The sequence below is a fragment of the Neodiprion lecontei genome, chromosome 4 (genome assembly GCF_021901455.1).
Source record: "Neodiprion lecontei isolate iyNeoLeco1 chromosome 4, iyNeoLeco1.1, whole genome shotgun sequence".
NCBI lineage: Eukaryota > Metazoa > Arthropoda > Insecta > Hymenoptera > Diprionidae > Neodiprion > Neodiprion lecontei.
The window spans coordinates 20951954-20973839 of NC_060263.1; the positions used below are offsets into that span (position 1 = coordinate 20951954).

At 39.9% G+C, this 21886-nt stretch overlaps 2 protein-coding genes and 1 long non-coding RNA gene across 6 annotated transcripts; 1 reads left to right on the forward strand and 2 right to left on the reverse strand.

The window, feature by feature from the left end:
• The first annotated feature begins 82 nt into the window (after positions 1 to 82).
• On the forward strand, positions 83 to 12288 carry LOC107216850 (platelet-derived growth factor subunit A). Of its 2 annotated transcripts, XM_015654165.2 has the most exons (6): positions 83 to 157; positions 457 to 1008; positions 4556 to 4667; positions 9819 to 10138; positions 10223 to 10407; positions 11508 to 12288. In XM_015654165.2, exons 2-6 carry the CDS (start codon positions 832 to 834, stop codon positions 11674 to 11676), a joined length of 963 nt encoding a protein of 320 aa, XP_015509651.1. In that variant the 5' UTR covers positions 83 to 157; positions 457 to 831; the 3' UTR covers positions 11677 to 12288. The 2 variants fall into 2 exon arrangements, with proteins under 2 accessions (XP_015509651.1, XP_046593044.1); XM_046737088.1 differs by lacking the exon at positions 11508 to 12288 and adding an exon at positions 10592 to 11491 and having other exon boundaries at positions 125 to 1008.
• Positions 4724 to 13281, reverse strand: LOC107216848. Of its 2 annotated transcripts, XM_015654163.2 has the most exons (6): positions 13055 to 13281; positions 12908 to 12986; positions 12554 to 12694; positions 8918 to 9197; positions 7107 to 7580; positions 4724 to 6204 (listed from the first exon to the last, which is right to left on the reverse strand). In XM_015654163.2, exons 4-6 carry the CDS (start codon positions 9157 to 9159, stop codon positions 5736 to 5738), a joined length of 1185 nt encoding a protein of 394 aa, XP_015509649.1. In that variant the 5' UTR covers positions 9160 to 9197; positions 12554 to 12694; positions 12908 to 12986; positions 13055 to 13281; the 3' UTR covers positions 4724 to 5735. The 2 variants fall into 2 exon arrangements, with proteins under 2 accessions (XP_015509649.1, XP_015509650.1); XM_015654164.2 differs by lacking the exon at positions 12908 to 12986 and having other exon boundaries at positions 13055 to 13267.
• Positions 13282 to 15208: 1927 nt separating this feature from the next.
• On the reverse strand, positions 15209 to 21449 carry LOC124293964. 2 transcript variants are annotated; one of them, XR_006903828.1, is made up of 4 exons: positions 21377 to 21449; positions 18126 to 18374; positions 17712 to 17904; positions 15209 to 17183 (listed from the first exon to the last, which is right to left on the reverse strand). It is a non-coding gene; the product is annotated as an uncharacterized LOC124293964 (long non-coding RNA). The 2 variants fall into 2 exon arrangements; XR_006903827.1 differs by having other exon boundaries at positions 15209 to 17904.
• Between the last annotated feature and the right edge of the window lie 437 nt (positions 21450 to 21886).

The window sequence follows — 21886 nt, forward strand, 5'->3', positions numbered from 1 at the left end:
TGTGTACTAACCTTTATATTGTAGTTCAGTCATTTTTCGTACGGTGTCACTAGTAGTTTGCCAAAAAGCGTCACTTGACAACGATTTTGTGAACTATATTTGCCGTCAATCCCGTCCAGTCACGTCCAGCATTGATATTATTGATACACATTACACCGTAAAATACGTTCATTCGCCAATTCAAATTTATCGTAAAGTAATTCATAAAACGATCGTTGAATCGAAGCAAAAGCTGCCGCAGCTGTTCGATTTATTTTGAGAAACCGTTGCTTCCTTATCACGAATTCCGAAAATCCGTGTACATGTTTTAAAACAGCGAGACATAGATTTAACAATTTTTGAAAGGATATAATCACAATCATCAAATTCTTTCCAATCTATTGTATTGGTTAATTGTTTATTTTCGCCTTGTTCCAAGCCGAAACCCACTCTAATTACCCTAATTTATTTTTTAAGGGATACCTGCACGCGGCTTTCCGGCACTTCGTCATCAGCTTCAGAAATGGTCAGAATTGGATCGATGCCTCCGTGTTGCCGTAACGATTACGGAAAATCCGGGAGTCGGACACGGATTTGTGCGACAAAACACAAGTAAAAGAACGCGTGTAACGACTTACTCACTCATGGATCGTGAGTCGATCCTCCACTCTGTACCTGATTGCGAGTTAGTCGGGTCCGAGACTCGAACAAGTCGCAGACCCGTTTCGCGAGCTCTGGAAGAAGCTTCGGTTCCGCGAGGCGCAGCCTTATTTGAACAAGTTATTCGTCAACTGTCAATCGCCTTGCGAAAGAGTCAAGAGACGATAGAATTAGCGAAGAAAGTGGAACGCAATGTCGCGCCGACAAAATTTCATCGATAACTGGACGCTTCTGACGTTGGCAATGACTTTGGCCCTGAGCGGGAGAATTGCCGACGGCCAGGTAGACGATGCTAGGATTGTCTACCCCGACGGCTACAGGGATTCAACCGGGCTGGGATCCACCATCGGTGGAAACACTACTCTTGAGGTAATTATCACGCTGTTTGTCGACGTTATTATTTTAGTTCGACAGATGCGTTATTTTTCACTCTTATGGACATGGCAATGCGTTTGAAACTTATAGCTTCCACCGATGCCAATAATGCATTCATTTAATGTATTTACATGCACTTATCTGCACTGACGTATTCGAGAGCAAGGTAATATAAGCACGTCGCGCAGAATATTCAATATCCAGTAGTAGGTTCATGTATACATCCCTGCATCACAATTTTTGCAAAGATTATTATTATCGAGGCAATGTTATTGCGTAAAGATCGTCGCGAGACGATCAGGTTAAAAGATTTCAAACCGACTTACAATTAGTTTCATTGTCAGATTCTATAGAACTGTGTTCCAGTTCTGAACCAATTAATCTAAATTCATTCAATCTCATACTGTATCCAGATCAGCTTTTTCCACCTATATTTTTTCTAAGCAAACTTACGAATTCTTTCCCGCGTTTTAATCACCTGTTGCGCAAATATAAATAATCGCTGCAAAACCGAGGGGATATTCACTCTTGAAATCAGCTGTACACCCTAGTTTGAAATCAGTCAGAAGTCGCTTGAAACGAGAAAGAAATCACAGAATAGCGCTGAAATCAGATGAAATCGACTAAAAACTGGTGGAATGGGTATCAAAATCGCCTTAAAATCATAACGAAATCACTCAAGATCATCTGAAGTTATCCGGAATCATTTGAAATCGTTATGAGTCATGAAATCACTTACACACTAAAAGTCTGAGTAAACAGTTCCTCGGGGAAAACGAGCAGCACAGCCGAACAAGTGTGATATATTTCATTGGGAATTGGCAATAAAAAAATTGAAGACATATGTTGAACAAAGAGCAGGTGTTTTTCAATATTACAATTGACAGAAACTTATATGAACTTGAGATGAAGAATCTAACGAGACCTCGAGGTATCAGGTGGTTTGAATAATTCATGACTATATTGCTCGGCGGGTTACCCTGTAACAGTTTTCTTAAACTTTTATTTCTATTTTTATTTTCGTTCGTCGGAATCGATTTTGTAATCGTCACCTTCTGCCGCCTCCGTGTTCCGTACCTTTGATAGACCGTTGTTTATCGCTACTTATACGTACAGACAAGGTCGTGAAAGTTCGTATCGACTCAGAGAATCGATCATAATTCAGCTCTCCGAGTAGCTATAGAAACGTTTCTAAGATAGTCAACCTGACTTGCTAACGTGGCTCGAAAGTAACGTGAATTTTTGTACCGTCATAGGAAATAATCTATGATTCAAGAATTAATTAATAACATTCAAGAAAACTGTACGGGCAGTCCCGATCTGTAATTGATTGTTGCTTCAACTTGTTGTTACTCAACTTGGGTCCCTTATGCGGCGATAGAAAATTACGGCGGAATAACTTGACCTCAAATAATCTTACAAAAATTCTTATTCGTTTTCTGCTGATCCCAACTAACGTAGTTATTTGCACGCATACCGTATAAAATAGGTCAAGAAATCCTCCGACGTGTTTCTCTTTCCTTCGTGATTCACCAAGAGAATTTCCCGTTTCGTAAAGTGTGTGATGTGTGCATCATCATATGCACAAACGGTTGAGGGAATCTTGCGACCTCATAATATCGTCATCGTTATCGTCACCGTGAATACGTCAAGCTTGAATGCCAGATTTCTATAGGGTATGTAAAAGGTGTAATCTGCAATTTTGCGAATACCAATAAACAAGGCGATAATTTTTTTAACGAGGAAAACAAACCTGCTGCCAATATGCGAGTCACGACGGAATGCGGTCTTCGATCGTGCCGGACATTCCCTAATTGTTTTTTCCCCTTCTAGTGGCTTAGTTTTTGTTTAGAAATTTTTTGCCGTCTTTTTCAAATTACTTTCATTGTGCACGCTTATTTATAATGATTACAGATTCACACCGAGTGCAAAGAACGCAACGAATTCGTTTCGGCCTCGAGAATCCTAAAGCGGCTAATCATTCTCGTTTACATTCAATTTATATACACAATGCAGCACAATTGCTTTATTATACATTCCGTGCATTGCTTTTGTAATCGTTAATTCACGTCTCGCGGTTACCGATTTATTAAACTTATACGTCATATATACGCTGGGGAAACGTAACTTGAAGATTACAATCTACTTGGGATTTCCTCGAGCCAGACATTTCGTAATCATTTTTCGAGGCTCAAATCTGAGGATTGCCAGTTTTGTTTACAAGTTTTTGAAATCCTCTGCGTTTCATGCTTTTGATCGAATTCGCAGAATATTTTCTCTTCGTGCCAGAAACGATATATTAAAAATAATTATATTATAAGATGTAGTAAAATCATTGTCAGTACTATATAGGTATATGAAATTTTTTAATTAGTTACATAGCTAAATTTAAATATCGAGACAAACTGTGCAGAGCAAGTAAAAATAAAAGATACATTATTTATGGGATACTTTTCGAGAGTGCTTATAAAACTATTTCACGGAACCCAGAATTTGTCGATCGTTATGTAGCGGTATATAGTATTATATTTTGTCGAATCATCGATGAAACTAATAAAAAAATCGATGTCACATACTTCTGTAATATGAATAACGACAATAAACGGTGAAAGGAAACGAGTTTTCAAGAATATCACGCGGTATTTACAGCACGTTCAAAGGACGTAAATTTTTGCGGTTTACAAGTAGCGAACAAACACGCAGATATCTATACCCTCGATGATTCACACACCTCAGGTAAACGATGGCGAGAAAAGAATCATCTCACGCAAGTTCTCTACCAACAAGTGCAGTCGGCCGACGATGAATTTCAATTAAAGTTCAAGTTGCCGATTTACAGAATTTTTGTTGATTTTTCTCAACACTGACGAAAAAACATATCAATTGGTGACACAACGAGGTGGAAAAACTGGGTGCTTAAAAATTCATTGATGCAAATCGGAGAGGCGCTTCGTCGTGGTTTGACGACCTTTTCGTTTCACCCGCTCTTACTCATGCGAATGTAAAAAATTTATTCACGCACACGTCCTGCTGCATGCTGCAGGTAGAATTTCGTCCTCATCCATGATTCAGAATCAGAATGTCCGCTGCTGGGTTGTAATAAATATCGTTGAGTTTGCTTCTAACATACGTCGAAACCGGTGCGGAGCTATAAATATACCGTTTAGTAGCGCGATTTCCAGTTATTTACCGTTTTTTCTTCGTTTTTATCTCCCCCTATTCTAGTTTAATCTGTACAATTTATCTGAGATATCACGCAATCAATTTCCAGGTCTGAATCATTCCTCGGAATTTTTTACCTTCGATTTTTTCTTTCCTGTGACTCATTGGTTCAATTAATGTTCGGAAATTCTTGAGTAATTTACGAATATTGAATCACTTCGTAATTTGATTTTCACAAATAATATGGTAGAAATTTAAAATCGCCTCAAACACTCTTCTACCCCGCCTATAATGCACTTTTTTGTCATAGAATAATAACTAATGAATTAAAAAATATCAACAAATCTAATTTAACTTTCCTTATCTACTAATTTTTCAGACGGAGCTCAGACTGGCCCGAGAATTCAACGAGATTCAAACTTTAGAGGACTTTCTCAATAAAATTCAAGGCGTACCGGAAGGAGAGAATCTTGGCGTCCCATCGCTGTCAAGTGAGTATATTAACACGAATATCAATAATAATAATAACAACACACGTATAATATTGCATAAATCTTTATTTGAATATTTGTAAATTGCTTCGCGTTACAGCACATATCACAGAAACTTTATTCTCGTTATATAAGAATCATCGTAGGTATACTGTATAAGTAAATAATAATAAGTAATATAGATATTTAACATGGATATTAAGATAATAATAATAATAAACAAGATTATTGCAGGGTGTATATAGATATATTTATATTTATATGTATTTATGTATGTTGTATGCGTATACTTTGATATATTTCATTAGGATATATATTGGGTATATTAAAAATAATAATAGTTTATTGCCTCGCGGTAAAAAAATAAAATAGAAATTCATCCTAACAACTGTAACGAGATCATTTCACAGTATTGCATGGTATAAAACAAATACAGGGTATAAGTATAATTGCTGAATCGAACGGACAGCTAACTGATAAATAAAAATCCAACAGAAAATAAAGTATATTATTAAAAAAAAAATCGCTGACCCAGTCCGCGCATAGAATGAAACTCAATCAAGGGAACGTCGGACAAATATATTGTGAAATAGAAGCTCAATGTTTGTAACAAATAATAGAAAAGAAAGAGAACGCTCCCAGCGTTATTATATTGCTCCCAGCTCCATATAAATATTGCGATGTATTGCTCAAATTTAGCAACTTCCATATTGTGATTGTGATGAAAGCAGAATATAGATAAAGAACCGAAGATGAAATTCGCGCGATGATTAAATTATCTCCTTCATGATATGAACAAGAGAACACAAACATCGAGTATAAAATGTTCTAATTATTCTGCACCGATATTTCATATCGATAATCACCTCAGAGGTTTTGAATCTGCGAACGAACATTGACCGCATTTCGAGCAAACAATCGTAACAAAAGAAGAAAAAACAATAATAGCACAAAATATCTTTCAATCACGTTTTGACAAAGTATATGTGAAAAAGCGAAAGAAGATGAAGTAAAATCCATCCGCCGACGAACAGAATCGAAAATAGATCCCAGGATCGGGTTCGCCGTTCACACGAATTCCGAGCCGGTGTCGACGAATCCACAGGGCGCATTGAACTCCTGATTCAAGCTGCGCCTGCACCTCGAGCTGCCCTGATAAATGATTAGGTGAATGAGATAGTTGAATACGAATCGAGCGCCGCAGTTATGGGGAAGTTGTTCTTCGCGGAGCGGGCGGTCGTATAAATCGGCAAATACGAGTCTACCCTCGCGGTTGTACTGAGGAGTGCGAAGCGCGGCCTCCGCCCTCCGAACGGAAATCTCGGCGTTGAAATTCTCCAAGAAACGGTCGCGCTGCGCAACGAAGTCGTCCTCCTCGTTCTCCGCCGGAAAATAGCCGCCGAAGTTGCAGTTTATGTTCGGGACGAGCTTGCTGCTGATCTCTGTGATCTCGACGAGCGTTGGCAGCAGCGTTCGATCCTGGCCATCGGTCTCTATCGAATGAACAGCCTCTTGGTGCGCCAGATCACCGACCTCCCTGGTGAAAAAAGGCGAATTATTATCTGCGATTTTCTTTAAGTGTTTGTTAAGTGAGAAAACAGTTGCGGTTTTTTAAAAAAATTTTTTTTTCCCTCAGATTTCACGGTCTTTAATTGGATGACATTAGAATTGATTGCTTTTTGCGTACGTCAATCGTTGAGGAAATGGGTATCAGTTTTTGTAGAATATCTTAGATTTTATATCGTTTAGAGAAACAATTGACTAATATTTGTTTATTCTCTTTAAAAGGATCAATTATCGAGACAAGGCGAGTTCAAAAATATTTGACAGATTATTTAAATTCACAAAAATCGTACGGAAAAGATTAAGAAAAATCTTTGAACACAGACCTATTATCTGTTAGGTCAATTAAGGTAGATTCCAGAATAGTATTTCATACTTTCCCTCCAGACATTCGGAATCTTATACAGAGAATAATTCCAAAAACCTGATATTCATCTGCGTAATTCTATGAAAAAGAATTTCTCTGTCTTCGTAACTGTAGATTTTCATAAAAGTTGTAAGAAGTTGCAATGTGTTAGTCTACAATCGTCTATACGTGAAACTATAACTGTTCCTATTTCTCCATATATTTTCTTACAATAATACAAGATTTCACGGACTGTCATTGTCATTTATACGGCCTGCAGATTTGTTACTTTCTCTCAATATCTGTTGCAGAAAACTGTCGATTATCCTAATTTATTACTCTCCGTATATAAGGAGGAACTCATATTATACTCTTTTGCAAAAATTTACTGAGTTCGATTTCACTTTCTTTTTTTTTCTTTAAGTAGTTGATTTTATCTACATTCTGTTGTAGATGATTGGTAAATATTGTAATTCTTCGTAAATATTTCATCGAATTGTCAATTACTTCTGTATACGAATTATTTTTACCACGGTTCCTCCTCGTCTAGGATTTCATTGCTGACGAGTGAATATGCGATCTGCAGCTGGCTCTGCCTCCGCCACTTCTGGAGCCCGGCTCCCCGCTTAGCTGACTTCTTCGAGAACTCGATCTGACCACTGGCCTCGACGTACTTGACCCCGGATCGCGACTCGAGAACGTCGAAGGCCCATTCGTCGGCCGTTATCCTGCGCGACGAGGGTCGCTCTTCGGTCCGCATCCTCCGGATGCTCGCCTCGATTTCCTCCACTCTGGTTGGCGCCACATCCAAGGCGAAGAGCCTCGTCAGATCGTTTTCATTTAGCTCCCACGGCCCGTCACTCTCTTCGACTTTCTTCACCACGTTGTTGTTTTCCGGGTCCAAAACCAGCGGCTCACCATCGCTAATCGAAAGGCCCTCGAAATTCAGACGACAGTTCGATGTTATCGCGTAATTGTCCGCCGCGTTGTCACGGTGAAGTTTCCTGCAACAGTGAAAAACAGAATCGATCAACTTGTAAGCTTGCAACCTGAATTTCGTTAAATTCAGTCCCAAAATGGGTATTGCACACTGAGAAATCGCATATGGTACAGTGACGAATTTGCAGGATTTGCAAATGCTAACTACAACCATAGTACAGTACAATTTTCTGTATATCATACGGTACTTTATGAAAAATTGTGGTGTCAAAATTGACCAAAATTACCCACCGCGGACTATTACGAGAGTACAATTTTCATTGCAATAAATCCAAAAATTCCGTATCAGATGATGTTAGATTGACATCGAATTACAGTCTCTAAAAGTCCGTACAGCACTTTTCATACAGTGTACAAGACTGATCTTTATGCCATATGGCATTATACAAGACGTGAATTTTTAGTATATATACTATTATGTACCTTTTTCCCCGCGCCTGACTTTTCAGCATTACTGCAAAATGCTTTTTTTTTCAATTTTCAAACCCTCGTCCGAGGCGCTAGGTTCAATTTAAACCCGTCAAGAAGGTTTTCGCTGGTGTTAGTCAGTCATGGATGTGTGGATTTGTCCCCCGTTTGGTCATCTGCATATGCAGATTGGCACTTGGGCTCGGCCACAGAGAGAGAGAGAGAAAGAGAGAGAGCAAGATAGGAGGGGTCGGTGTTCTCAGTATAGCGTAAGATTGTACAACCAGACGTAGTAAAATAAAACTCGACAAACGGTATATCAAGACGGCGTATAATATGCCCGTCCATAGTATTAAGGTACAGTACGAGCGTTAGTTCGTAGTACGGGGATCCTTGGACCCGGAGTTTAAAGTCAAGGTCAAAAAAATCTAGCAAACTACCCAACGCTAATGTATACGTGTTATACATCACTATGCCATGGTGGAAAACACATTACAGACCAAGCCGATGGCCGGTGACCCCCTAGCTAGTTTAGCCTCCAGCTTCCTCTCCTGATTCTCCTTCTCCTCCCCCTCCTTGTTTAATCGAATGCCAAACTTGTCCGTGCAAGTAAACGCGAAATCGATCGAACCCGCGAGCGTCCAAATTGATCGTGACCACATTTTCAAATTGTACAGACAATATTTGCGCCCAGGAAATGGGTTTTATCACCAAAAATTCCCTCGGCATGATACTTGATTACAGGTAATCTAAATGCAAGCACAGTTCGAACTTGAGAAGAATATACCGTTCGGACTGCGCAGTCGTCGACGAAAACAACGTTTGGTTTCAACTACCGGGTTGCTACAAATATTCAAACACCAAACGATGTTGTATCGTTGACAGGCCGCGGAACACGGGCGAGAAAAATCGACCGTCACCACCATGAACTGACCTTGCGACCTGGGATTTCCTATAGCTGATGCCGGACGCCGATTCGATGGAGCTGAATATGTGTCTGGACGTGATTTTGTGGGCCTTCATGAAAGCCGCGACGTTTTCGCGGCCGCTAATCGTACGTCCGAACCAGTCGAGGACGACGTTGTGGGCTAGATGGTCCTCGAGGCCGGGGGCAAGTCCGTCAACCAGGGAGAAGTAGCTGTTGGCGAAGGAAATCGCCTGAGCTTGATCCTCCATCCTGACAATATCGGTCTATTGACCCCTCCTGGCCAGCTCTGCGGCGCGATTTAGACGAATGATTAGAATAACGGACTAGACTGCGACTCGATTTATTTGCTCCCAGAAACCGGCGACGATCACAAGACGGACAACGACGGTCAGCGTGCAGGGAAATTTTACAAGGGATGCGGAAAATCGAGGACCCGTTAACCACAAACCATCCCTCATCCACTTATCGTATAAGGGCGCTCTTCTCCTCCTCGTTTTTATATCGCGAACCAGTCCCAAATCCCTGCAACTATTGACTCCTACAGGATGAGGTAGAGTTCTCGTTAGGTAACAATCGCCGGTTGATATCCCTCCGTCTCTTCTCCTCCTCACGCACCGTACAAACCGACTACTCCACTCTCGGACGTACTATGACCACGGTTTTACTCCAGCTCCTCTCCCCCTCTCTACCTCCTCATCGCGGTTTCTTCTCCCTCTTCCTCCTTCCTCTCCGTGTCGTATATTATACTCGCAGCTTTTTGTACCACTCCGCAACGCGAAGCGGACCACGGTATATTTGCCCGTGAATGAAGAAGCGTCTGTCCTGCGAAATGAATGAGAGAGAGAGAGAGAGAAAGAAACAGAAATGATTACCCCAAATCACGTCTAATTCACAAACTTCTTCGCAGACCGGTTCAACGTCGGGGACGAACGAGCGAACGTCGAGATACCGAAGCAGGCGACTTGCACCCCGAAGGAGCAGCCCATACTCCTGAAGAGGTCCACCATAAACACCAAGTACTTTCCCTCCTGCACGTGGGTACCGAGGTGCTCCGGGTGCTGCGGACATCCCGAGTTCTCTTGCCAACCGACCGAAACTGTCGCGAGGAACTTTCAGGTAATTGCCGTCGAGTACGACATACAGAAACACATGAGGTACAAGAGCAAGGAGACCGTCGTCATCGAGGAGCACACGAAGTGCAGGTGTGGTTGCACCCGGAAGGCCAAGGTAAGGCAGTAGGTTTTCGAACACCCTTGTTGTTTTCCATCCCGGTAAGTTCATTGGTTAATCCATTCGATCCGCTTCTTGCAGGACTGCAACGAGAAGCAATCTTACATTGCTGCCGAGTGTCGCTGCGAGTGTACGAACACTGACGAGGAGTCCAAGTGCCTGAAGGAGAGCGCGATCAGGCGCTGGAACCCTGAAACGTGCACTTGCGCCTGCCTCGGAATCTACGAATGCACAAACGGAATGTACTACGATCACAATATATGCAGGTGCGTCAGAAGCCGCTGATGATTGTTCTCAGGGAAATTTCGGCACGCTGCTGCAACACAGAACTTTATTTTTCTGGCTATCCGTAACTCTTTCTATGCAGTATTTTTTTTTCTCATTTTTATGTTGCTCGTGGTGTGAATAAATCCGTTTCCTTATACGAACTGTGTGCTTGTGGACTTGTAGTGGCTTTGGCTAACGCGTTATGTGGTGAAGGAAAGTGCGGCAGTAAAGAATTGCTAACACATCTTGGGAAAAGGTTCTTTCTTCTAAACGTTATGCACCTTCTTCATCTACTTCTTGTCCCGATTGGTAATAAAAACTCCTTCTGACTCCACCTCCTTCTGAAGTAAGTATAATCTCTTCCTCTCATTATTACCATCACCATTAGCGTTGTTGTTATTATTATTATTATGAGGAGAGTAATAACTTCGGCGAAGCTTTTAGCGGCGATGTTGCGTCGCTGCGTTGTTTTGGTAATTGATTTTCTTCCCTTGTAAGTTGTTCCCATTAACACGGTCTGCGGATGACCTGCATTGTAGACGCTCCTCTGCAAGTTCGTAATACCGAGATTACCGCTCTACCTGCTCGCCTGCATCTGAGCACCGTAGTTAATGCTGAATGCACATTCATTGTCCAAAGAACGAGTAAAGCAAACTCGATTCCGAAGAGATTGCGCGACGACGGCCCGTGCGCGATTTACAACATGGATGGAGGCACCCTGGTATTCTCAGTGTTTTGCAACGTAGAAGGACTCGAGTTTGAACGTTCTCGCGGATTCCCCTCGGGTGCAACGTGCCCTTGATGACGGCGAAATCGTGACTCGTCACAATTGGCTGAGGATTAGAGGAGAAAAACCCGACGTTTTTACTCTTCGCGAAGAAAGGCAGTAAAAATGAACGGGAATAACATTGGCAATTAGTTGTTGGGGTTTGGGAATGGTATTATACGGAGTTGTGGCTAACAATAAGGTGCGAGTCCATCGGTCCGACGAGTGTCCTCATTTCCAATCGATGAAAATTCTTCCTTCACTAAGCAGAAAGAAGAATTGCAATCCATTCACGAAGAACATCATTACGTTTTTACCCTGACGTGATTTCAGCTGTAGAAGATTTCTCCTGAGGAATCACAATGACGACAACGGTCAGCAGAACAGGCGAACCTATCCTAGGTACGATTTACCAGATTCATCGGCTGTTGGACAGTCTCCTGTTATCTACACCATTGACGCTAATGATCCAAGACGCAGGCATAAAGAGGATCCTGAATAATGTTATACACCTGCTCACTTGGGAAGATGATCTGGCTTCCTCAGCACGACAGAGATGGAAAAGAAGAAATGACGAATAAAGACTGTTCTATTATCCCATGATCGTACTCTTCCCCTCACCAATGATGACCAACCTCAATAATTAGAGAAGGCGAGAAAAGCTGAGATAACCATTCCTGTCGATAATAAGTATCGTATTTATTATTATTAGTTGAAATGAATTGATATTTCTAGACCAAAATTTGTTCACATTTTAGTAGAAGAGACATATTTTTGCCTTATTTATGAAAAGTTTCTTTTTAAATCTGATAGTTTAGAACCAAACTTAATTGTAAGACCTAAACCTTCTTAAGGCACAAATTTCATGGTACTTTTTCGTCTATTCTTCTTTCGGGTCATATGATCCTGAATTTCATTACTAGACTCTAAGGGAGAAATGATAGGGTTTTGAGCAGCTGTAGTAAGGGAGTATCATTCCCTATGTGATAAAGATCGGATAAGAGATTTTGTTTTAAACAAATTGACAAAGAGATATGATATTTTTCTATACGCTTCTGAACGTAATATACATGTATTTAATAAACATATGTCCAGAATAGGGTACAAATCTCTATTTTACAGATAAAATTCATGTGGTCAATGCTACAATTCGTAAATTATTGCGCACAACATTGAGTTTGCTACTCATGAAACACCGAATACACATATTGGTCTATACGGATTATAAAACATTTGTAACGAATCATTAGTCAACAATAACATTTTACTACGCGAAATCGACATTTCTTGTTAGGACAAGAAATGACTAAACAAACACAAAGTATCTATAGAACAGGGTCCGACACCAATGCTAAGTGCCCAAGTATTTATCTAGTTACCCTCCGGGATACTAATCGATGTCTGTAGCTCCTCCTTCTGCTTCTCTTGCAGTTGCAAGTTCAGTTTTACGATCGACTTGTTTAGCCTCAAGAGTAGACTATGTGAATTGTTCACAGATTCGATTGTACTCGCTATAGATTCTGGAACAAAGAACAGGTTTTGCTGAAAAATTCAGGGTGGTTCAGTAGATTTTTTTTTGTTTCTTATATCATGAAGAAAGTAAAAATGCATGTTGAGGTTATGTCTGAAGAATTCACGATCGAATTTATGACAGTTGCATGCATGTCAGAGAGAATTAGTGATTAGATAAATTGGAGCCATTCGTGAATTTGATACAAGCGATATGCCCTCACCGATCGACGTCGCGATATCTTTGATCACAGACTCCGTAGATATCCTACTCTTTTTTGTTTCACTCATTTTTTGCACCGCCTAGATTGATACCTCTGACAATTACACATTGGCTAATTCGACAGTGACTAGATTCGAGAGGAACTTACAGGGAGCTGAGAAACAATTTTCACTCCGTTTTTCCGTTGACATCCATTAACACACGCAAGTTGCCATACGTATTCAAGTTTGAGGTTCTTTGAAATGGCGGGAAAATCTTCAGCGGCGGCCATTACCTGACTCTCTTGGTCATACTGCGTTCAGTTGCTACAATAATCAGTCGATCGAATCGACTTTTTTACGGGTAAAAAAAAATACTATCAAGTTTCAAGCTTCTTTTATTACCGCAAGATTTCATTCTATATCGATCTCTGTTTTGTACAAACGTATTAGATTAAATTCGCTTGGAATTCGACCTTCGTTTGACTAGCGACGTTACGTGAAAAAAAGTGAAGATCCAAAGACGAAGCTCCGAAGGCTACCGTAGTGTAGTCGAACTCCGATCAGATGGCGCCTTTTCCATCTATCCCGTTCTCATCAAGGCGTCGAGGCGTTCACATATATCAAGATTTTTTTTCTAAAAATAAATTATGAACGCTCAAGTTTACGTCTGGTGTGTAAATACGTAGAGGCAGAGCATCCTACTTCGTGTCTGCGATTTTTCAGTAGCGAATGACCTTCCAGAATAAGTTTTTCAACGCAAATCGTCGTACATCAGGCTGCGTGGAGATACTACAGATTAGTTGGTTTCCGAGTACTATAAATAAATGTTGAAGAATTGGGAGAATTCAAGCGATATTGAACATCGAAGGTATAAAATTAGCACTACTATGGATAGTTTGTACAGATATTGGTGCCAGGCTTGCACACCTAACCCGACAAGTGTTTATTATTCGTCTGTTGTTGACGTTCGGGAAGTTTACAGGCGTTCGAAGGCATTCGCGGGAGGAACGACGTGCGAGTACTTGGACCCAAGTTGAACAGAGACAGCGTTAGCATTCTATTAGCTGGTCAGTCTAATTCGGAACTTCAACACGAGTAGAAATCACGCAGTCTTTCGTCCCTGTTCCCGCAGTGTGGTGAAAATTATAAATCATAATTCGAGATAACTAAAAACGTTCTAAAATCCGTATTAGCTGCGGTCGAAAAGAGAGACAGAAGGGCATGTATCGTCCTGACGTCATTACAGAGGCCTGGGGAGTTACTAGGGAGTTTGACGAGAGCGCCACTAGCGATTAAAATGAGAACCGAAAGTCAAAGCGGTGATAAACAAAAGAGTGACAAATAAATTTATCCCGCCTAAAAGTGATCGATCGTCGATTGTTTTCTACGCGTTCTTCAATTTTTTCGTTGCTATTTTTCAGTCGGGATGCAGAGTTCGAATCGGAAGAATCAATCGTTAGCGCCGGTAAGTGCACGTTGACGATTATCAACGTTGTTATTGTTTTCGCGTTATTTCCAAGGGTCGATTATTCCATGCTTCCGAGTTTGTTTACAAAATAACCGTCGGATCTTAGTTTAGCTTCGAGAATTCATCAGGAACAAAGCGTTCCGATACTTCTAATCCGCGTCTTTTCTCCTTGCCTTCGTGCGTACTGTGTTTGTTTGTGCATTGGGTGTTGTGCGTGATTTTCACCGTAAAAAATAGCCGATTTGTATCTCAAAGCCTATTTCATGTGCGACGAGAAAAACGGTCGCCGGATCTCCAAATGTAAGTAATTCAATTAATTACACTAACATTGATTTGATTTGTATTTTCTTATGATCTTATATCATTACTGTTATACTTCTCTTAACCTTTTAACATCGGGACTGCTCGATATATCGACCAGCAGTCAGGTTGGGGACTTCGAATAAGAAATTCATTGAATTTATTTATAAATTTCCTGTCTAATACCAGGTCGATTTTAATGTAAAATTTCCCTTAAAATCACTTGAAACCGCTGATAATTGCTTGAAGTCTACGACTGTTGAAATTAGTATCGTTATAAACGCAACGAAGGAATGCGAAGAAAATTACTGTTTTGCAATGTGAGAATATCTTTGAAAGAGTTAAGTTTGGAAAATATGAATATATTTCGCTTCATTACGGTTAACCGAAAATATATACAATATTCCTAGACATCCATCGTCGTTATGATAACATTACCAACTTCATCCTTCATCTATCAAAACCCAATCATGAATTACTTAGAATTCGACTAGAAATCGTAGAAATTGCTCGAAATTACTGACAACATCGTGAGAATTAAAATCGTCTAAAAGGAGTATTGAAATTGTTTCCTAAAATTGCGTGAAATCATAAAAATCTTTTGTATTCGCGAGTCACTAAATCTGTAAGTGCAAATAGCACCTCGACTTTCGCGCAGTTTCGATTCTCCGCTTTTACTACGGGATTGAAGTTAAATAACGTTAAAGTAACGAAATATTGCAAAAAAATCATTAATTAGAAATTTGACAATGGCTTTTAAGATGTTAAGTTTATAGATTCCGAGATTTCTTTTGTTTAATTACGGTTTATTACAACAACTATTTTTCCTGAAAATACATTGTGTCACGTTATCGTGACCAACTTCAATCTCATTTTTTAGCCTAGGTATACGTATATCGTACGAAGCTTACGTGCGTCTTCTTCCCCCGAATATGATTTTTGTCCGCGGCTGTACCGCAGCTCGCGTAGCCCGGTAGTCGTTCCGCATCCACCCTGCAGCAGCTCAGAAGCAGAAGCAGAGCCGTTGTGCCGACACGAGAAACACGGTTATTGCCCAGGCAGTAAATAAGATCCCCGGCGAGTCAAGGATCAGCTCCTCCTTGCCTTCGGCGCGGTCCAGTTTTCCTCTCCTCTCTTCTCCTCGTCTCCTCGTCTTCTTGACCGTAAGGTGTAATCTTCTAAGACGGCCATCGCCTGCCTTATATTACTATACGTAATATGTACACATATACATAGGTATACCATCGTTAATCTTCTATTGTATAAATTACCGACGAAACTAGTTTCGGATATTTATCCTCCTTCTACAGCTTCTTCTTCTTATTCGAGTCCCTCGCGCTCCTTTCTCGTCCCGATTCTGATCCTGTGTTACAGAAATTATTAAACGCACTCGTGTCCAGTAGCTTCCGTCTTTCAATGCTTGATGTATATATTGTATGAGAGGCTCGAGCTTCGTTTTTTAGTATTTATATAATATAAATAAAAAGTTATATAATACCAGGAGACGGGAAGCAGAGATTAGAATTTGATTAATTATTCGGAGAAATCGATTAGGAATTATTACATATGTACATATGGTTTCTGTACGATCCACATGTAAGGAGAAATTCTATCAATTTATCGTTACAAGTATAAGTGTATACGATACACGCCTGAAACTTGACAACCTAACAATCACCGCTGTAACTTAACTATAGCAATGCGATTAGCATCAATCGAATGAAAGAACAAAAACGTCTATTACAAATAAAAATCAGGCGTAAATTTTATAGGCCTAGAAAATAAAATTCGCCCGAAAATTTTACATACGTTATTTTTACATCTCATCGTGTCGTATAATATAGGAGTAAGAAAAGAGAAAAAAAAGAAATAGCTAGCTTGAAGAAGCCGAAATTTATTCTTTTTCTATTTTGTGAATATAAACCGCTGCAAATTACGAAACGAGCAAATAACGACGAACCTGAAATCCTGATCTAATCTTTCACCACGTGATATGCAGCTAGTCACGCGTTCCTCGTTTCTTCTCTCGATTTCCTCTTTGCCTCGATTCAAGTACGCTACTCGGTAGCCTAAACTCCTGATCGTGGCGCCGCTTCTTCGTCTTCTTTAAATCGTTGTCGTCGCGGTTCGGGATATTTGCCCCGGATGTTGTTCTACTTATTTTCTTCGCCTTGTTTTCTCTCTTCATTTTCAGTTTGCTCGTTTCTTTATTTCATTTTTTCCCTTTCGTTGCGCCGTTTGTTGACAATCTATTATTTCTATCACCTTCGAGCTGCACGATCATCCGCACTTCCATTATTCCATATTGCGCCGGATCTTATCCGATCATTAATCTCGATTGGCGTCATCGGGTTCGCTTTTTTCTTTTCTCTTTTCTCTTGTTGCAGTTCTTCTCCTACAGCAGTGAAGCACGTTTCTGAATTTTACAATCCCGAACTCGTTTCGCAAGCTTCCTGATTACTCATTGAGCGTTCCTCCTTCATCTTATTCTTCTTCTTTTTCTTCTCCTTCTTCTTCTGCTTCCTTTTCTTCGTCGGAAATCCCCATTTTCATGAATGACCGCGTATGTCAACATACTTATATCAGCACAATAATTTTGCAGTTTTTTGTTTTTTTTTTTTGCACTAGCGTAATAAACGTAGAAAGTTTAATAATTTCTTATCCTCTTTTTCGTTTTCTACACTTGATCCTGGTGTCAAAAATTTCCATCGCACACGAAAAATGCACCAGATAGAGAGGTGAAAAATTATACAGAGAATACAAAATGACTCGCAGTATAAGCCTAGTCCTTTAGTTTAAAAAAAAAAAATTGTTTTGCCTTTTTTTTTTTGGTTTTTCTTCCTTGTTACGAAAACTCTAAAATCAACCAATAACTATATTATTACCTACAATATCTGGAAGATAAAAATTCGCGACGAATAATATGTACAAGAATAGATTATAAAACAAAAAAGTGAACAGAACTCCTCCCCAAAGTAACGAGAGAAATATGATGATGGCTTTTTGGTTTCTCAGCAATGGGCGCGGGCTCTATATACTTTAAGTATAGGGCTTACCTCCTCGAAGAATTCTGTAATAGCTCTCAGCCTGCTCCGTGTGCGTGTGTATATGTAGGCATCGGCATTATAGGGTACAAGTTTTCTTCAATGGTGACGTCATCGTTCGAACATGGCCAACATGGACCATCTCTCTCTCTCTCTCTCCAATATTGTACTTACACATGTGATAACTTACGGATACTTCGGGTTCCTATACACATCGTATACAATTCTATACATCTATATACGTATATATATACATATATATGTGGTGTGTAAATGACGCTCCGCTGCAACTGCAGCGTAGCATCGTATTACGCACATCCTATACATGTTTTCTATGGGCTGATGACCTTTACCTATTTAACTAGGCCAATGATATAAGCTTCGGGTGCGTGTATATATATAAAAATATACTAAAATATACTATACCTATTTATTTATATATTCATGAATTCACGCATCGTGCTGAATTGGATTAGAGAGGATGCGCAGGATGCGATGCTCTCTCTCTCTCCTCTTTCCTTCTTATTCATAGATGTAAGGTCGGTGTGATATTGTTTTTTGAGGCTTTTTTTGCTCTTTTCGTTGTCTTTATTCTCTCCATCTCTCCCTATTACTCTTTATGGGAATGCGCGTTTTCTCAACAGAGAAAACGAAATTTATCGCATCTTACTGATTCTGAAAAGGAGAAAAAGAATTCTTGAAAACCATTTTGAATGTATAATTCTTTTTATAAATTGTAGAATTAAAAATTCCACAGTACTTAAAGTATAAGGCTGTCTGCAGTGAATTTTCTTCTTTATCTTAATTTCTATCTCCGATCGCACCTTGAAACTTTCTAATTTGATATGAGAAGGAAAAAAAATTGGTAATTTTTTTTCTTTTCATCCCAGGCAGGTATATTACGACTGATTATCCCGGGACTTAAACTCGACAGATTCTCGGTCTGGTGGTATTACCAAAGGATTAACAACAAACATCGATGGTTGATGTAACGCGTATATATGTACCTACATGTATTGGAATGATACACGTATTCGGCGCAGGAGGCGAGTGGTGATTTGTGATTGTATTCGTATAGCTGTAGTGGAGAAGTGGATGATGGTATAAGCCGATTACGCCGCCTGCCTGCAGGTTATTTTATTCAAGCCAAACTTATAATAAAACGGCTGAACGCCGCCGCTCCGCGTCGTCTCCGTAATCTAATCGTTGCCTGCTTTGCTTCTTTCCAGGTATGCACAAGTTTCCAACCCGCGCGTACTAATGCGTGTGTGTGTGTGTGTATGTGTGTGTTACACTACCCGAGTCGCGAGGTTCGACTTATTTTTCCCTGAATTTATACCGGGTATAGTGTGTATACATAACATACTCGCAGCTTTTTATATTATACTCATATCGATCATACACCTATACACGGATACGGTTGAAATAGGAATTGTTGTCGATTTACGTAAACAGAAAATTAGAATCATCTAGTATAGCAAATTCATTGCTTATTTTCACTTCCTTTGGTTTAAATTATATTTAAACAAAAAAAAAAACAAAAAAAAAATCAAACAACAACAACAACAACAATAATAATAATAACAACAACATTGTTGTGTGATCGTACAACATCTGCAGAGAATATAATGAAATTCGAATTGTTCTAATATATTCTTATTTTATTTGTTTATTTTTTGCTTCTGATCCGCATATGAAGTGAGGGTATTTCTCCGGATAAAAAATTTGTGTAAAATTTATAACATCGAGGGTATTATTTTTCGTACGTATAAATCGTACACCCGCAGCTATATACGGCATACATTATATTTCCCACTGATCCCGAGTTACGTGCTGTGCAACAGCAGCTACATGTATTTCATATCCAAGCATACCGCGAACCCGGGTGTCGAACAGACAATGCACTACTAGACCTCAGCTCCCATTCTCTCTCCCTCTCTCTCTTTTCTATTTGCCCGCGGCTGCAGCGACGCGGCAATATGGCGGATGGATGCTGCTTGCTTGCCGCCGCCGCCGCTGCTGTAAAAATAATAAACGAACGACTCGAAGAGCGAGTCACTAGACCCATGCTGTTCTCCTGTATACCGAGAGAAGAACCGCCTCCAGCCAGACCCACGCAAGTTTTAGAAAATTGACAACGAGACAAAGAAAATTCCCCGTACAACTACACAATCCAAACAATAATTCATATCAATTGTGTTCTCGATTCTCTCTTCGTTTCTCTAATTCTCTGAATACGCAATAATATACCGCAGGTATAATAAATAAAATTGTGATAGAATTTTCAATATTATATACCTCGAGATGGCAGATTCAAAATTCTTTTTATAAATTTCGCAAATAATAATAATGATAATAATAATAATAATAATAATAATAATAATACGTATTGATGTGTGAAGAAGAAAAGTTGCATAGGATATTGTATTCATCGGAGAGGATCTAGTAGTTGGCCGCGAGTGGAAAGGGGGTTGGCGCGAGGGGGAGGAGGGGGAAAAATAACCTAGCGTTTCAATCGAAAGTTGAACGACCTCTATAGCATCATCGCAGCGCGCATCCCGCGGTATATACAGTAACACACACGACGCAGGGCTCGCTGTTGCTGTTGCTGTTGCTGTTCCTTTGCGATCTCTTCCTCTCTCGCTCACGAAGTAGCGGTAGGAGAAGAATTTTACGGGAGGAGGCTCTGCTTGCTCCTCTCCGAGAAATAGAGAGAGAGAGAGAGAGAGAGAGAGAGAGAGAGAGAGGAGAGTCGCATCGTCTCCTCGAACGACCGACCGTCCGAGTGTACGTCACTCACGCGATGCATGCGATACTGATGCTGATGCTCTCGACGCTCGTGGAATACTTCTTTCCGCTGTCGCCGAGTGCTTCCAATAAACAATGGATTCCGTGAAACCGCTCTTTCTCGCGGGTGAGAAGATAAGAGAATAGAAAAGTGAGATTGATGGATAGATGAACAGACGGATAATGATTTATTATGCCCCTGGCAATATCTTGGCCAACATGGACTGTAAACAAAAGCGCAGGCGAAGAGTAAAATGAATAAGTATGTAAGTGAAATGAAGAGTGGATCAACAGATGATAACTAAATAGGTAGATAATTAGACGAAATAACGAAGGGGGTGAGTAACAAATTAGGAGTAGAAAATTAATGAAGGAATATTTTTTTTTAATATTTATCTTGCGCAGTTGTTCGTGAAATAGTCAGGGAATGGTCGGGATAGTTTTTTCTTCTGAAGGGAAAAAATTAAGGGACCGTATGTTTGTTTGGAGTATCGAAATTTAATAGTTGTTTTCATTGTTCAAGAACGAATTAAGTCGGAAAATTTTTAGGGCAAAGCCGGCATTTTCCTTTTTATTTTTCTTTTGTCATCTTACAATTAGTTAGGGAATTGTTGGGGAACGGTCAGGGAAGTCGGAGAAAATTAGTTGTACGATAAATAATGAATCATACATGTATCATTAATTATAGCTTACTGAGAAAATGATTGAACATGGTATTTATACGTGTCGTTCATTGCTATGCGCTTGTTTTGGTGTGTCGTTTGGCTCTTTTTGATATTTCGAAAAAGTTAAAAGTACTGGACGAACCTTACGGACTATTCTCCATCGACCGTGATTATAGCCAACTGTTCGTCTTCTCGAAAATAGTATGACGAATATTGTAAGCTTACCCTGGTTCTTGAATCCCGTTTCCTCCTCCGTGCGGCATTATTCCCAGGTACACAAAACCAAGTCCGAATCATGACTCGACTGGACTGGACGTTACATACATTCGTAACCTGTAGGCCTGACGTTGAGAAAATAAAAATAAAAGGAAATAAAAACAATAATAATGTACATACGTACAACAGGTTGTCTGCAAGTCGTGTATAATTTATTTAATAAAACATGGCGGTACATAGGCGAGAAATTTATTTCTTCGCATGATCGGTATGTATACATATATAATGTGTACATATACGTAAATGCGTAGTGTTATTATAACGAATTATCTAATTATATACCCGTTGCCGTAGTAATTTTGTATTCGCTATTCTCCGCGGAGCTTCAGGCTGCTGCAGGCTGTAATGTTAAAACGTTACAAATTATAATTCTCAACGCAGAACTGGTCAACGGTCTTTCATTCCTTTTTCATTTTTTCTTCGTTCAGCAATGCGTACGGTATAATGTACCCATATTCT

Excerpts from the sequence above, each read along its gene's own strand:
- LOC107216850 (XM_015654165.2), top strand. The coding sequence starts at position 832 with ATGTCGCGCCGACAAAATTTCATCGATAACTGGACGCTTCTGACGTTG. Across the intron at positions 4,668-9,818 it reads TGGCGTCCCATCGCTGTCAA|ACCGGTTCAACGTCGGGGAC; the intron begins GTGAGTATATTA and ends ACTTCTTCGCAG. Across the intron at positions 10,408-11,507 it reads TACGATCACAATATATGCAG|CTGTAGAAGATTTCTCCTGA; the intron begins GTGCGTCAGAAG and ends ACGTGATTTCAG.
- LOC107216848 (XM_015654163.2), bottom strand. The coding sequence starts at position 9,159 with ATGGAGGATCAAGCTCAGGCGATTTCCTTCGCCAACAGCTACTTCTCC. Across the intron at positions 7,581-8,917 it reads AGGAAATCCCAGGTCGCAAG|GAAACTTCACCGTGACAACG; the intron begins GTCAGTTCATGG and ends TCACTGTTGCAG. Across the intron at positions 6,205-7,106 it reads CTAGACGAGGAGGAACCGTG|GGAGGTCGGTGATCTGGCGC; the intron begins GTAAAAATAATT and ends TTTTTTCACCAG.